We start from the raw sequence: 15,668 nt of genomic DNA, 5'->3' as shown, positions 1-15,668 counted from the left end.
GTCACTGCCCCGGTGTCACCGCCCGCCCCGTGCCGGTCCCCACTCTCTGCAGTACCTCCTGCAGCCCACAAGAGGTCGCCGCCGGGTGCGGGGAACCTGGCCCCTCCAGGCTGCGTCGCTTCTGCCCTTCATCCAGCAGGGGGCACTCGGTCCGCGTTCCATCATCGGCTACGGTGCGTGAGGAGAGAAGGGGCGGGGAAAGGGCGGGGCTGCCCCTTCCGGCGAGCTGATTGGGCAGGATGAGAGGGGGTCGGTGGAAGGAGGGCGCTGATTGGCCTCAGCGCTCTCCCCCCACGGAGCGGAACACGCACCGGGGCCGGTGTCGGTGCCGGGGCCATGGACGCGGAGGAGCCGAGCTGCGGGGCTCAATTCCGCGCCGCTGTTCAGGTTATCCAAGGGCTGCCCCGGAGCGGTGAGTGGGGGCCAGGAACGGGGCCAGGAGCGAGGCCGGGGACCGGGCCAGGAACGGGGCCGGCGAGCTGCCGCGGCCCCGGCGAGCTGCCGCGGCCCCGCTGAGGCTTTGTCCCGTCGCAGGTTCGTACCGACCCTCCTACGAGGAGATGCTGCGCTTCTACAGCTACTACAAGCAGGCGACGGCGGGGTGCTGCGAGGGCCCGAGGCCCGGCTTCTGGGACCCCATCGGGCGGTACAAGTGGTAAGGCGCCTTGCGGGGGTGTGGGGATGGCCTCTCCGGGGCCGGTTCGTCCCCGCGCTCCCCCCTCACGGCTGCCGCCGCCCGCAGGGATGCCTGGCACAGCCTGGGGAAGATGTCCAAGGAGGAGGCGATGGCGGCTTACGTGGCCGAGATGAAGAAGGTGGCTCAAAAGGTAGCGGGGAGGAGGAGCGCGGGTGGGCTGGGCGCTCGGTGCTGCGTGTTGCGAGCTGCATCCCTCCCCAGATCATTGACACGGTGCCCATGGACGAGACCACCGAGGAGATGTTTGGGTACTTTGAGCCGCTCTACGAGGTGATCCACGACATGCCCCGGCCCCCCGAGTCCTTCTTCAAGAGGAAAGGGGGTGAGTGGGAGCCGCTGTGCCCCGCTTGTGCCCGGCGCATCCCTCACTCCGTGCCGCACTCCTCTGGGCTCATCGCTCCTGCTGGTCGCTGCTTGCTTCTGCGCTGGTGCAGCCAACGTCTCCGGGCTCTGCTCTTCCCCAGGGCACCTCCTGCTGCTGCCTGCTGAGCAGGGCACAGGCTGGGCACCACATCCCCTCTGCCTGCCTGCCATGGAGCAGCTGCAGCTGGCGGGGGTGGTTTGGACACCACCAGACGAGAGTCTCCCCAAGTGCTGCAGGCATTGCTTCACTCTGGGCTCTTTCTCTTGCTGCAAAACTTTGAGGCAAGAGCTTGAGATGTGGCTTCCAAACAGCTCTTGGCTCGAGTCCCTCTGCTGGGAGCAGGGGATCAGCTCCCACAGAGAGCTGCAGCAGGGAGGCTGTGCTTCCTCTTGGCGCTGGCCCACCTCTGGGCAGGGCAGGCTTCTACAGGGAGCTTGGGTCATCTGATGTAAACACGGGAACAGGCTGGCCAGTTTGTGCAGCAGAGTGGCTGTGGAGAAAGTAGGATTGAGAAACGGGATTACTGGGATCACCTGGTGTTAGAGAAGCCTCTTCCCCAGCTCTTTCCATGCCTGCGGCTGCAGCCTCCTGCTGGGAGGTGGCTGGGGACCTGTCCCACCCCGGGGCAGGGTAGTGCTTGGTGAGACACATCCCAGGGAGCCAAGGGCTGGGCCTGGTGGTGCAGAAGGGTGTCAGACACTACAGAGCAAACCTGCTGGCTGCACATCTGCAGGGCTGGCTGTGCCACATCTCCAGTGGATGAGCTCAGCAGTGGGTGAGCTCTGGGCTGTGTAAGCTGCCAGTGCTTTGCTCCTGTCAGGGGAGCTCTGACAAATGGCCTTGCTCCCTGCCTGTCCCCAGGCATCTGTCCCACAGCTGGCAGCTACTTTCACCCCCTGCTTCCAACAAGGACAGCAAAACCACATTGCCTGTGAGGCCTGGCTGCTCCTTCCTGTGGTGCCCAGTCGCTTTTGTTCTCCACTTTGATGCTGAATCCCTTGAAAAGGCAAACAAGCTGAACGTGCTGGCTCTGGAACATCAGAGCTGGGTCTGAATTCCTGGTAGCTACCTGCTTGGGAGCATCACCCTGAGCTGGTGTCACTTACAGATGGCTCTGGCACTGGCACAGCTGGCAGGGAGCAAGCTCGAGGTGCCTAAAGCAGTGGTTCCATCCAATTGTAGAAGGCAGTGGGTTGGAAGGGACCTGCAAAGGTCATCTTGTCCAAACCCCCTGCAGTCAGCAGGGTCATCTCCAACTAGATCAGGTTGCTCAGGGCTCCATCAAGTTTGAATGTCTCCAGGGATGGGGCCTCCAGCACTTCTCTGGGCTACCTGTGCTACTGTTCCACCACCCTCATTGTGCAGAACTTCCTCCTGATGTCCAACCCAAAGCTCCCCTGCTCTGGTTCCAAGCCATTGCCCCTTGGCCTATCACTGCAAGCCCTTCTGAACAGCTCCTCCCTAGCTTTCTCCAAGCTCCCTTTCAGTGGTTTAAGCCATTGTGTGTCTGGAGCTGTTGAGTCATTTGTGGTTAAGGTTCTCTAACCCAGCTCCAGGTTCTGTGTAGCTGCAGCTTTCCTCACCGGCGATCCAGGGGAGGAAGAGGAAGCTGCAGGGGAGGAGAGTGGCAGGCTGGGAGCCTTCTGGGGCCAGAGGTGCTGCAGGAGGGAGTCCAAGCACCTTTGGATTTGATTATTTCCAAGGTCAACACACTGCAAGGTGTCACTTGGTAGCCAAGTTGTGAATGACTCAGTTCCAGCAGCTCTCCAGTCAGCAGAGCTTGCACCAGCAGCTTAGCCATGTAGGCCAAGAGTCAGAGGCAACTGCAAGCCAACAATTCAGCCCTTTACAAACAGGCCCAGTGCTGCTCTGCCAGCCCTGCAGGCACAGGGCTCTGCTGTTGGAGCCAGGCTTGTCCTGGCACAGGGATGGAGCCATGATGGTCCCTGAGCAGCCCTGCACTATCAAGAGAGCTGCACTTGTTCCCCACATTGAAGGGCTTCAGGCACCTGGGCTGGGCTAGGGGGGGTGCCACAGCCATGGGTGTGCTGTGCTGGGCAAGGCAGGGATGTGCTGGCAAGGCACAGGCAGGGCAGGTTGCCACGTTCCTGCCTAGCCAGGAGCAGGGGGCAAAGTCCCCGGGGGCCACTGGAAACGTAGCTGGGTTTAACCCCATGGGCTCCACAGGGCAGTGGGCAAGGGTTGGAGCCCTGCCTGGGGCGCTGGTGCCTGCTGGAAGCCCTGGCAGGTGGTGCCAGGATGCATTACCCACACAAGGCTGTCCCCAGGCAGTGCTTCTTGCACTGGGCTCTGCTTGTGCCCTGCCAGGGGATGCTGGCTGTCACCTGTCACTCCTTGGTGTTTACCCAGCTGCTGGCCCTCAGCCTGCTGCCACAGGGGGCTTGGGACAGGGCCTCTCTTGCCACCCCTGGGTGAGTGAGAGGGCAGGGTGGATGCTGCCAACCGACTCCCAGCCGTTGGCAAACAGAGCTGACCTCTCTCTGCCTTGTGTCTGGAGGCTGCTGGCCAGCCTGGCAGGACAGTGGCCCTGTGTCTGCATGTCCCCAGGCTGTGCTGAGCCCACCCTACAAGAGTCACCTTTAATTCTCTGCCCTTCCCTCCATGCAGGCAGTCAGAAGCAGACAGCTGAGCCCAGCCAGGACGACGCAGGGAGCAGCCCAGCTCCGGAGCCCCCCGGAGATGCCCTGCCCAAGGAGCAGCAGAATGGGCACCATGGGCCAGGTTGGTCTCCCTGGTGTGGCCAGCACCCAGCAGAGACCCTGCAGAGGAGGCACTGGCAGTGGGACTGGGCCTCCATCTGCCTACAGAGCTTCAGGCACCTCTGGTCCAGCCCTGCTGGTGCTGCAGGCCTTGCCTGAGTCACAGCCAGCTGGAGCTTATCCTGGGTAGAGCTCTCGGTGCCATGCTGGATGCCAGGGTAGCCCTGAGGGTTTGATTCAGTGTTGCTCTTCCCTGTGCAAAGGGGCACAGTGAGAAGGCAAAGGAGTTTCCCTGTGGACTGGGAAGACATCTTCCTGGGAGGTCTGTGCTCCTGGAGTTGTTCTCCCTTAGCTCAAGCCACATCCACACCTTCCATTGCCCTGGGAGCCATGGTACCAAGCCCCACTCCACCCTGTCTGTGCCATGGCAAACACCTTGGTCCTGGTTTTTCTTGGTCAGCCTCTCACTCCCTTGCCCACCCAGCACCATGTGCCTCCTTGGAGGGCACATGTGGCTCCCCTGTGCCCTGTGTGGGGTGCTCTGGGGGGATGTCCCCCCCCACCAAGTTGTCCCCTGAGGAGCATACATGGTCCTGGAGCCAGCACCTGTGGCCAGGCTGTGTCCATCCTCATGTCACCCAGGCTGGCAGTGTGCAGGGACCCAGGGAGTGTCCCTGCCTGTGTCCAGGGCATGCTGGCACTGTGGTGGCAGTTGGCATGGTGTGAACAGTGCCTGCTCTCTGCCAGAGCTGAGCCCTGTTGTAGAGGCTCCTTGCTCTGCCAAGCTCTTGGCACATGGGCAGAGAAGTCCACCCTCAAGTGTCACCACACTGGCATGTGCCTGCCCATGAACAGAGCACTGCCACAGGGTGGGCAGGAGAAGGGGCACTTCAGTCCTTAGCTTAATGGGCATGATCCAGGTGGTGGCATCAGAGCCAGCTCCTTCCCTGGCTGTGCCTCAGCTTCCTTCTCCTGCCTGTCCTGGTGCACACAGGTGCTGCCTGCTTGCCAGCCTGTTGCCTTGTGGCTGCACAGGGCTGCCCTGCAGAGAGGGGCAGGCTGCAGCTGAGCCCTGTGCTTCCCTTCAGCAGGTGGGCTGGGGCTGGCACTGCCCACCGAGGCACGCCAGGCGGGCATGGGGACCAGCGACTCGGAGGGGGATGTGTACTGTGACACCCTGGAGCAGATGGAGCCTGAGCAGGTAACAGAGGGCTGGGGAATGCTGGGCCCCTGCTGCCAGCCCTGCTGTGCCCACCCTGCATGGGCAGAGCTCTCTGTTGTCAGCTCCCCACTGTGGCACTGCCACGCCTGCCAGACTCCCAATGCCTATGGGAGCTTTGTGTCCCCCGTGGAAGCTGGTCACCGTCATTGAGGGGAGGCTGAGGACCTCTCAGTGTGTCTCAGCACCACCCATGGTGCCCCTTTTTCCACCAGGACACTGGTGGGCTGCTGGGGCTGGTGTGGGCACCTGGTTTGCACCCCTGCCACTCACACTGCTCTCTGCTTTGGGACAGCTCAGCAGGCACTGGCAGCACTCTGCACTCGAGGTGCCACACGAGGCTCAGCAGAGGCTGTGGGCAGGAGGGAGGATGCTGCTGGCTGCCTGGCTTCTCCCTGGAGCTCTTCTGCCAGCTCAAGCCTGGGCACCTTGCTCCCCTGGGGGAGTTCTGCTCTGTCACCTCCCAACCCGGGCATCGCCTGCTGCTGCCAGGGGGAGTTTGGCTTCATTCGGCCCCACACTCCACCACCAAAGCTGCCGCTGTGGGGCAAGGGGGAGAGGCCCTTTCGCTGTCCTGGTGTCCCCTGCAGTGCCCCTGCAGCCCGCGGGGAGGGGAGTGAGGATCTCAGGAGCGTTCTCTCCGCCCGCACAGGCTGGGCAGCCCCTGGCTGCGACCCCAAACGGCAGCATCCAGCCTGGGCCTGAGCCCCCGAGGCCCCGCGGCGCTGGGCAGGGTGAAGGCAGAAGACAGGAGGGGAGGAGCAGCGCTGGGCTGGCAGCCCCTGGCTCCCAGAGAGGTGGGTGCAGGGTTTGGCTCCTGTCTGCCTTCCTGCCGCGCTTCCCCACCTCCGGGCAGCAGGGCTGCGCAGCAGCCTCCCGGGGGAGCAGGGTTGGGCTCCCACGCCCCGGGGTGGGTCGGGCAGTAGCTGCAGGGAGTCCTGAGCGGTGTCCTCAGCATCTCTTGGTCCCCAAGCAGTTTGGTGACCGCTCTAGGGCGTGTCCCCCACGTTGTCTGCCCCCGGAGTGCTGCTGCACCGCCTACATTTGGGGGTGCTTGTGAGGGGAGCAGATCCCCAGCGCCCTGCGCCCAGCCTGTGGTCCCTGCTGCCGACATCCTCACCCCAGTGGTGCTGGGGGGCGCTGGGTGGTGCTGAGTCATGGCTCCTGGGGCCTCTGGACTCCTGTGTGCGTTTGGGGACAGCCAGGCCCTTGCAACTGTGCCACGGCAGCGAGAGGACAAAGAGCCTCCTGCCACCCTCTGGGGCTGCCCCGGGTGACTTCCTACTGCGGGGTGGCACTGCCATCCTCGCCCGCAGGGCAGAGGGAAGGGTGCCACCATTTCACGTGGGCACAGCTCACTCGTCTCCCCTTTATCTTTCCCCCCATTAATGTTTCTGCCAACCCTCCTGGGCTGCTTGACCTTGGGAGTTAACTTGTAACGAGGTCGGTGAGGTGGGGCCGGGCTGCCCCCGGGGCTGGCGGCGGGGCCGTGCCCGGCTGCCACCGGCAGCGCCGCTGCCGTGGGTGTTTGCCAAGCGGGTTTGGGGCCTTTGCCGAGCCCGGGGGCCTGGCACAGCATCCTGCCTGGCATTTGGCACCAGGTGCAGCGAGGTGATCTGCGCACCCATCACATCAGTGGGCTGGAGGTCACCCACAGCCCCCCGCCCGGGGCCGCGGGCTGGACGTGGGCAGCCGGGCAGCCCGAGGGGCAGAGCAGGCACCTGGCAGACGCCGCTGCTGGCTGTCGGGTGAAGGTGCACAGCGGGGGCCGTGCCCGTCCCACCGCCTCTGAGCGGTGCCCGGCTTTGTGCCCCACAGATCTGCGGCCTGCTGGGGCAGAGCAGGGCCCTGGGAGCAGCCCTGAGCTCAGCCAGGGGCTGCTGGTGGAGCTGGACACCCACGTAGCCGGCACCATCCGAGCCTTGCAGGACGACATGCGGCAGGTGCTGGAGCGCCTGAGCCAGCTGGAGGTGCTCGCTGCTGCACAGGTAGGCGCCGTGCCATGCTGTGCCATGCCGTGCCATGCTGTCCTGTGCCATGCAGGGACTGGCAGGGCCACGATGCCTGACTCACTGTGGGCCAGGCCAGCAGGGCTTGGCTCCAGTTCCAGCCAGCAGTCAGCCCCGGGTGGGCCAGGTGTGGAGAGACCTCCAGATGCCCACACAGCCCAGTGGGGCAGGGGCTGGTGCTGCTCTGAACCCCTCTGAGAAGCAGGCAGGGAGCTGGGGTGTGGGCAGGGAATTAAGGTGCAGGCAAGATGGGGGGTGGGCAGGGAATTGAGGTGCAGGCAGGGAGCTGGGGTGCAGGCAAGGAGCTGGGGTGTGGGCAGGGAATTGTGCAGGCAGGGAGCTGGGGTGTGGGCAGGGAATTGAGGTGCAGGCAGGGAGCTGGGGTGCAGGCAGGGAGCTGGGGTGTGGGCAGGGAATTGAGGTGCAGGCAGGGAGCTGGGGTGTGGGCAGGGAGCTGGGGTGCAGGCAGGGAGCTGGGGTGTGGGCAGGGAGCTGGGGTGCAGGCAGGGAATTGAGGTGCAGGCAGGGAGCTGAGGTGCAGGCAGGGAACTGGGGTGTGGGCAGGGAGCCGCTGTCCTCATTGCCATTGCTCCCAGGGTCCCAGCCTGGTCTCTCACAGCAGCTCTCACTCCTGCCGTTCTCCCCTCTCGGGGACACAGGGTATGGCAGGGGGGTGCCCACCCCCCTCTGCACCCCAACCCCTCCTGTCTTGCAGGGGGACACCACCGAGGCCGACCCTGGCCAGGCGCTGGCACTGCAGGTGAGTTGGAGGCACTGCATAGTGGCATCGATTGCATCATGGCCCTGCCGTCCTGCACTGCTCGGCAGCTCCTGGAGGCTGGAAGCGTAGTGTGGGGAGCAAGGGTCCCTCGGCAGGAGGCAGGTGGCATCCCTGGGGGCACATCCTGGCACCAGAGGCGGCAGTGTTGATGCAAGCTCCCCACACGATGAGAGATGCCACAAGGACTGCCGGGCTGTGGCTGTGGCCTGCTGCTGCCTTCCTCTCGGTGGGAGGTGTGGGGGCAGTTTGGTCACACCAGTGTCCTCCTTGCCCCCTTCCCCATGCTACCTCTCTCTCTGTGCCCTCACCAGGCAGCGCTCCCGTGGCCCCTGGCCGTCTCCCCCCGCACCCTGCGCATCCTGCTCTTCCTCGCCACCTGGCCCTTCATCACCCAGTGGCTGCTGCGGCGCTGGCAGGGCAGGAAGAGGTGACAGCCCCGCTCCTGCTGCCGCCGCCGCCCCTCCTTCCCCATCCTGCTTGACGCGAGCCGGGGAAGCGCCACCGGGCCGCCGAGGGCATCGCCTCCCCCGGCCACGGGGCTGCCGCGGGCAGGGAGCCCAGCCCCGGGGAGGGGAAGCCACCGCGCACCGCCGATTGCCAGCCTCACTCTCAGGGTCTCACCAGCACTGTCGGCACGGCAAAGGGACCGGCCGCCCGTGGGGATCGGGGCGTGGGATCACCCCCACGCCCCCGACGGGATCCCGGGGGATCCCCTCGCTGCTGCGCACAGACGGAGCTGCCGGCACCGCGCTCCCGGTACCGGGTTGGTGGCAGGGGACGGCCTCCGTCCCTACCCCCAGAGCCCGGTTCCACGGAGAGCTTGATCATCCAAACCTGCCTGAATTAAAGTTGCCTTTCCAGTCCCGGCCCGGCTGGCTGTGTCCCGCCGCGGGGAGGGGACAGCTGTCACCAGCTGTGACACCCTGCCACAGCCTGGGCACCCTGCCCTTGTGCCCGCGGTGAGCAGGGGCATGGGGGCACCTGCCTGGTCCCCGGTGCGTGGGGCACTGTCCCCAGACCCCAAAGTCCGCTCCCACCCTGGCTCCTGTTCCCATCTTTAGGCTCCCCAGCGCCACACGAGGCTGGTGGCAGTGCCACCCCGAACTGGGGGGGGTGGGTACGGGGGTGGGGACAGGCACGGGCGGTTCCTAGCACCCGTCGCAGCCCCGGGCCTCTGATGCTGCCAGCACCTCGTCTTGCCCGGCCTCGGGGGACCCAGCAGTAGTGGCTGTCATCAGGGGGCACTGCTGGGCCCCATCCCCCTGGCCTGGGCAGGTGGTAGCTCCCTGCCCGAGGCGGGGGGCTGCCGGGGACCCCTCCATTCGCCACCAGGGACCAGCAGTGCGGCCGCGGGGGTGCCGGGCGGCCGCACACCTCCAGCCTCGCCGCCGTGTGGCTGCGAAGGGCCCAGCCGGTGCCCGGGGACAGAGCAGGGCCCCGCCCGGTGCTGCTGCCACGGGGGGTGACACAGCGTCCCGCTCCCCTCCCGGGGGCTGTCATCCTCCCTGGCCACGGATCCCCCGGGGCTGGCCACGTCCCGTGTGTCCCCAGGCCGTGTGTGGCAGTGTGAGCCATGGGGGTCTCCTTATGCCCCCACCCCCAGCAGTAGGCTCCTGCGTGCCCCCCCCCCAGCCGTGTTCTCTTCCCCAGACCTGGATCCCCCCCAAAGCCTCTCCCCCGCCCGGGTGTCCCCCCGGGGTGAGCCAATGGCCATCCCCACCCACGGCTCCCCACAGCCCCCCAGGCAGTGTGCCCCCTGTGCGGGTGGCCCTCCCCATGGCCTGCCCTAAGCACAGACCCTCCATAGCCCCCCCGGACCCCTCACTGCCCCCCCCCCCCGCAGCGGGCCCCTGCCCCCCTTCGTGGCTCCCCGATGGCCCAGCCCCGCCCCCAGCCCTGTGTCCCCGGGGACCATTGCGGGGGTGGCAGGATCAGGACCGGGGCCAGCACCAGACCCCGGGGCCGGGCGGCGCTGCCTCGCCCCCCCCGCCCCATTTCTCCCCACCCCCTCGCGGACCCAGCGCCCGGGAGCGCAGCTCCGCACCGCCCAGCAGCAAGGGCCGCGGCGCCTTTAAGGCGGAACTTCTTCCATCAGCGTTTGTTTACATCTTCCTCCGCACGGATGCGGTCACCGCACTCAGCGCAGCCCCGCGATTCCTCCGCCCGCCCTCTTCGCCCCACTCCCGTCCATCCGCGGCCCACGCGGCCTCGCCCCAGCCCGGCCCGTTACAGCCTCCCATGGCCGGGCTGGGCCGAGGCCCGAGAAGTGGCAGCGCGGACCGGAGACTCCGCCGGGCCTGGGGGGGGACTCCTTTCGGGCCGTGCCACACACCAGCCGCGGGGGGGGTGCCCGGGCGCTGCCCTCGGCTCGGCCCTGAAGGTCGCAAGGGGGCGCCCCTCCGCGCGTGGTACCGCCCGGGCCCGCCCCAGCCCCTTCGGATTGGCCGTGCAGCACCAAGAGTGATGTCCAACATTACCAATCGCGGCCGCTCCCCTGCAGGGGCGAGGGGGCGGGGTCAGCCGTATGGGACCGCCCACCGCGCTGGCCGATTGGCGGCGGGGCGGCACCACCCGCGCACGGGGAGCGGTAGCGGCGGCGGCGGGCGCGCGGCGGAGGCGGGGCGCAGCGGGTGACGGCACGGCGGGGCGGAGCGGGCAGCACGCATGCGCGGGGCGGGGCGGGGCGCACGCGGCGATATAAGGCCGGGGAGCGGGCGGGGAGCGGCAGTCGGGAGCAGGCGGCAGTGGCGGCGGGTTGAGGCGCGGGGCGGGGACCGGTGGGAGGGAGGCGGCGGCGCGTGCCATGCGCGCGGGGGGGCGGGCCCGGCGCTGTTAACCCCTCGGCGACCGGTGGCAGTGACCCCAGGGGCCGCGGCCCCGGGCGGCGGGAGAGGGGGCGGGCGGGGGGTTGGCCCCATGCGGCGCGAGTAGCGCCGGTTCCTGAGGGAGCGGAGTTGAGAGCCATGGCCGACGCGGCCCCCGCAGAGCCGGGGCCGGAGCCCGAGCCCCGGGGCGAACCGGAGCCCCAGGGCGAACCGGAGCCGCAGCCGGAGCCCGAGCGGGGCGACGCGCCGGCAGCGGACGGTGAGGCCGGGCAGCTGCCGCCCCCCGGGGCGGAGGAGGCGGTGGCAGCAGAGACGGCGGGCGGCGCCGAGGGGCGGCCGTCGGCGGGCGGAGCGGCGCGTCCCGGCCTGGGCCCGCGGTACCGGTCGTCGGTGGGTCGCACCGAGGAGTTGCCGGTGAAGAAGAAGCACCGCCGCCGGCCGTCGAAGAAGAAGCGGCGCTGGAAGCCGTACTCGAAGCTGACCTGGGAGGAGAAGCAGCAGTTCGACGAGCGGCAGAGCCTCCGCGCGTCCAGGCTGCGCGCAGAGATGTTCGCCAAGGGGCAGCCGGTGGCCCCCTACAACACCACCCAGTTTTTGATGGAGGACCACGACCAGGAGGAGCCCGACCTCAAAACGGGGCTGTACCCGCGGCGGGCCGCCGCCAAGTCGGACGACACCAGCGAGGAGGATTTCCTGGAGGAGGCGGCGGACGAGGACGGGGGCAGCGACGGGATGGGGGGGGACGGCAGCGAGTTTCTGCAGAGGGACTTCTCGGAGACCTACGAGCGGTACCATGTGGAGAGCCTGCAGAACATGAGCAAGCAGGAGCTGGTGAAGGAGTACCTGGAGCTGGAGAAGTGTCTCTCCCGCATGGAAGAGGAGAACAACCGGCTGAGGATGGAGAGCAAAAAACACGGGGGGGAAACGGCGGAGACGGCGCGGGTGCGGCAGCTGGAGCTGGAGGTGGACAGGTTGAGAGCCGAGAACCTGCAGCTGCTGAAGGAGAGGGACCTGTCCGGCCAGGAGAAAGACCCCTGCGAGCTGGGGGAGTGACCCTGAAGGGTTGGGGGGGGTACGGGGTTTGGGGGGGGTGGCTTTTTACAGAGGTGGGGGTGACACTATACAGCTGTACAGAGGCGCCGCGGACCCTTTTTAACGGGAATAAAGCAGCTGGGGAGCGGGGAGGTCCCCGGGGGGTGGGGGGTGGGATGGCGGGTGGCGGGGAGCTGGGGGGGGGGGGGGGAGGGGAGGAGGCTGATGTATCTGTGATGGTTAGGGGGGGGGGGGGGGGGGGGGAAGGCGATTTTATTTTGTCTAAACCAAACAAAAAACGCCCCAGAAAAAGCTGTAAATTGGCCCAAACTGACTATTAAAGAATAAATAAATATAGAGGTCTAATAAATGTAATTCCTCCTAACTGGAATGGGTTTGGTGGTGATTTCTAGAGAGAGATTTCAGGGCTTCCAGGAGGGGAAGAAGTTTTTTTTGGGGTCTTCCCCACGATGGTTTGTGGTGGTGGTTGGTGAAGATGAGTTGGGAGTTTGCCCACTAAACCCTTTGTATTTTTCCTCTATTTAAGCTTTTTTTTTTGGTTGATGATTATTTCCCTCCCTTTAACCCTTTCTTCCCCCCATTTAACTCTGCTTTTCCTCACTGAATCCTTTTTTTGTTCTGTTTTTTACCCTGCTTTTACTTTTTTTTTTTTTCAGTCCTAAATTCTCCTCCCTGACCTGAAAGGAGTTAAAACCACCTGGAGAAAGGGACAGCAGCTCCCGGTGCACCACCTCTCAATGCCTCTCTGAGGGACTAACAAACCCAAGCCCAATCTATTTGTGGGCCTTAAAATGTTGCTCAGGATTAGCTCTGGTTCCCTTCTAGGTTTGGAGGAGCTTGGGCCAGCTTGCTGAGATGTGAACAACAACAAAACCTCCTTAAAACCAAAAATTAGCTACAAGTGAAAAGAGAAGGGGTGGGGGGGGAGAAAAAAAAACCCAACCAACCCCCAAACTTCAAAGTTTTGGAGCAGCCCAGGGAAAAGTTTTGGTAGTCAGCACTTGGCCTGTGAAATGGCTGACGAGGGATGGGGTGGGTGGAAGGCAATGGCTCAGCTGCTGCTCTACCTGAGAGGGGAAGGAGGAGGAGGAGGAGGAAAAGCAGGAGAAGCTCCAGCAGCTGTGGGATTTTGGGGGGGGAGAAAGCAGGCAAAGGGGAAGTCATGAGGGGAGCAGAGCCTGCTCTGGAGGAACTGAAGGGGATCAAGCTGGGAGTGTGGTGATGAAACTTGTGCCAGGGCAGCAGTGGGGTGAACAGCCCCCACCCCCCTCCCCCCGGGCTGCAGGGTGGGGAAGAAAACAGCTTCGGGGTCAAAAGAGGGTGAGCCCGAGAAGAGGAGGGGGACAAAGGTGTCCCCAGCACTGCTGCGCTCGGGGTGGGCAGTGCAGGTGGGCTGGGGTGACACCGGGGGGCTCAGGGCAGCCTGAGGGGCTCGGCCAGGGGGATCAGGCAGGTTTTTAACTGGAGCCTGGCCAAGCCCCTCGGCCGTTGGCAGCCAGGGGGGAGGGCAAGGAGAAACTGTTGGAGGGCCACTTGCTCAGGAGCTCGGTAGCCGCCCGCGCTCCCTTCCCTGTGCCATGACATCATCGGCGAGAGCCAGCGCTCGGTGCGGCTGCGGAGGGAGGCAGCGCCGGGAGCCAGGCCGGCGGCACGGCCACAGGCTGCCAGCCCGGCGGGAGCCGACTGCCTGGGACGGCCCGGCCCGGCCCGTTCGGCCCCGGCCCTGCTCCCCGGAGATGCCCTCTCCTGCTCTGTGTGCCCGCGGGGCAGGACAGCTGCAGGTGTCTGAGGGCAGCGGGGGCTGCACTCCACGGGTACCAGCTCCCAGCACCTGGCTGCTGTGAAAGGCTGAATGCAAGGGAATGTTCGTGGTCAGACAGCACAGCAGCTGTCACACAGAGATGCTGCTCCCACTTTAGTGCCCCCAACAGGGTTTGCTTCCATCCACTTAACCCCAAACCTGTCACATTTAACTCCTAGGAGTACATTATTTCGTTTATCTGTAAATGCTGTAACAAAGAGAACTTAACCCCCCCCCAACCCCCCCAAAAGCAGCTTAACAATCAACTCTCTCTGACTCCACCAACTTCTCCTGCTTTATTCCATGAAAATGAGTCTTCTTATCAACCAGGCTACCTCTGATGCCTGCTTAGGAGGTGCTGAAGAACTGCACACCCCCCCCCCCCCCTTGCAAAGGCTCATCCCAGCTCCTGCATCCACAGAGCAGTGGCATTTCAGGGACCTCTGAGTGGCTCAGTAATGGGACAGGGGGCAGCTTGTTTGTGCTGCTCCTCCCTGGCCCACTTGGGCCTCCTGAGCTCTGCAGCCAGGCTTGGAGCTGGTCTGGAGGAGCCAGGCTTGAGTGCAGCTCAGCTGTTTTGAGAGGAACAAATAAAATCTTGGAGATCAGCAGAGATAAAGGTTGGGCAGTGCTGCTGTGATGTGGGATCTGAGGGCAGCAATTAGGCCCTCCTGACGAGGAGGCAGTGTGCTGCCCTAACTGGCTGAGGGCAAGCACCTCCCTGGAGGACAAGGCACCTCCCCAGCCTTTGAAGCACATCTCTTCCTTGCCTGCCACCATTTTGGGCTCTCCTGGCTTATTCGAGCCAGCTGGCCTTTGTTCCAGCTCCACCAGTGAGTCCAGGAAGGCTGCTGGCACAGCAGCACCCTGGGAGCTCCCTGATGGGCTGCACAGGGCCCACACTGAGGGCAATCTGCCTGCCCAGCACTGCCTATCCAGCTGTGGGGCTGAGCAGTGGGGATCTGCCTGCCCCAACCCCTGTCTGTCCCAGCTGTGGGGCTGAGCAGTGGGGATCTGCCTGTCCCAACCCCTGTCTGTCCCAGGTGTGGGGCTGAGCAGTGGGGATCTGCCTGTCCCAACCCCTGTCTGTCCCAGCTGTGGGGCTGAGCAGTGGGGATCTGTCTGTCCAGCTCCTGCCTATCCCAGTTGTGAGGCCAAGTGGTAGGAAAAGGCTCAGGAGGGCACTGCCAGTGGCAGCTCTGTGGCAATCAGCCCTGGAAACACTGGGCATGGAGAGGCTTTATGGCTGAAGGGCTTTCACAGTTCCTGCCCTTGGGTTTCCCACTTCTGCCCTGGGGAAAGGAAGGAATCACAGCTTGGCAGGGACTTTAAAGACCACCCAGTTCCAACCCCCCTGCCATGGGCAGGGACACCTCCTGCTGCACCAGGCCTCTCCAGGCCCCACCCAACCTGGCTCTGAACACTTCCAAGGCAGGGGAAAAGGGGACAGGAACATCCCAGCTGTGGTTAGGGCCACTCTGGCACGGGGCAAGGCAGAGGAAGGGCAGAGCAGTGCCCTGAGAATGCTGCTGGCTGCAAGCAAATAAAAATAGGAAGCAGCTCAGCCCAGCAGCTGCTCAGGGCACAAGGGCGGCGCAAAGCGAAACCCAAATCCTGCCCTCTGACAACGGCGTGGAGCTTTGCCCTGCCTCACAGCACAGGGAAGGCTGAAGCAGAGAGGTGCCAGGACTGACTGGCACAGCAGCCCCGAGGTCCTGGCTGTTCGATGTGCCAGGCTGTGCAAAGCAGGGGCTCGGAGCTGCCAGTGATGCTCCTGTCCTGCCTGCCACCAAACCTGCACCAACTGCACTTTGCTTTATGTGCTGAGGACAAACCTACCCAGCTGCTGGGGGCATCCTGGCCATCTTCTTGTGTCACAAGAGCAGCACAGCCCGTCCTGCACACCAGGAGGTGCTCCCCGATGAGGCCATGGCCAAAGGGCTGGGGGTAGAGTGGGTGAGTTTGGTCCATCTGCAACAAACCAAACCCCAGTTAGGGTCAGGCTCTTTGTGTTTGCTCCCTTCCTGCTCCCACCCTACAAAACACCCTCTGCCAACCTGGGTGGGCACAAGGAAGCACAACCCTGCTCGGTTTGGCACAACCAGCTTGAAACCAAGAGCTTCAGCTGTCGGGAGCAGGCAAAGGCAGCCAGAGACAAAGCTCCCAGCTCCGAGGGAGCTTAGGAAAGCACAGAGCTGC

General features: G+C 64.8%; 2 protein-coding genes across 2 annotated transcripts; both read left to right on the top strand.

The window, feature by feature from the left end:
• Positions 1-310: 310 nt before the first annotated feature.
• On the top strand, positions 311-8,638 carry ACBD4 (acyl-CoA binding domain containing 4). The gene is made up of 10 exons (XM_054176628.1): positions 311-412; positions 535-655; positions 743-827; positions 899-1,019; positions 3,690-3,803; positions 4,873-4,982; positions 5,653-5,797; positions 6,819-7,190; positions 7,606-7,769; positions 8,102-8,638. Exons 1-10 carry the CDS (start codon positions 337-339, stop codon positions 8,219-8,221), a joined length of 1,428 nt encoding a protein of 475 aa, XP_054032603.1. The 5' UTR covers positions 311-336; the 3' UTR covers positions 8,222-8,638.
• A 1,902-nt stretch (positions 8,639-10,540) lies between these two features.
• On the top strand, positions 10,541-11,682 carry HEXIM1 (HEXIM P-TEFb complex subunit 1). The gene has a single exon (XM_054176866.1). The coding sequence runs from the start codon at positions 10,754-10,756 to the stop codon at positions 11,666-11,668; it is 915 nt and encodes a 304-aa protein (XP_054032841.1). The 5' UTR covers positions 10,541-10,753; the 3' UTR covers positions 11,669-11,682.
• Positions 11,683-15,668: the final 3,986 nt, after the last annotated feature.

Source organism: Dryobates pubescens, chromosome 36, assembly GCF_014839835.1.
Source record: "Dryobates pubescens isolate bDryPub1 chromosome 36, bDryPub1.pri, whole genome shotgun sequence".
In the NCBI taxonomy this organism is placed as follows: Eukaryota; Metazoa; Chordata; class Aves; order Piciformes; family Picidae; genus Dryobates; species Dryobates pubescens.
This window is presented reverse-complemented; position numbering and strand designations above follow the sequence as displayed.

What these genes read in the sequence shown, in the direction of transcription:
- ACBD4 (XM_054176628.1), top strand. Translation starts at nt 337, where the DNA reads ATGGACGCGGAGGAGCCGAGCTGCGGGGCTCAATTCCGCGCCGCTGTT. An exon ending in CCAAGGGCTGCCCCGGAGCG is followed by an intron (nt 413 to 534) that starts GTGAGTGGGGGC and finishes GTCCCGTCGCAG; the next exon opens with GTTCGTACCGACCCTCCTAC. An exon ending in CTTCTTCAAGAGGAAAGGGG is followed by an intron (nt 1,020 to 3,689) that starts GTGAGTGGGAGC and finishes CCCTCCATGCAG; the next exon opens with GCAGTCAGAAGCAGACAGCT.
- HEXIM1 (XM_054176866.1), top strand. Translation starts at nt 10,754, where the DNA reads ATGGCCGACGCGGCCCCCGCAGAGCCGGGGCCGGAGCCCGAGCCCCGG.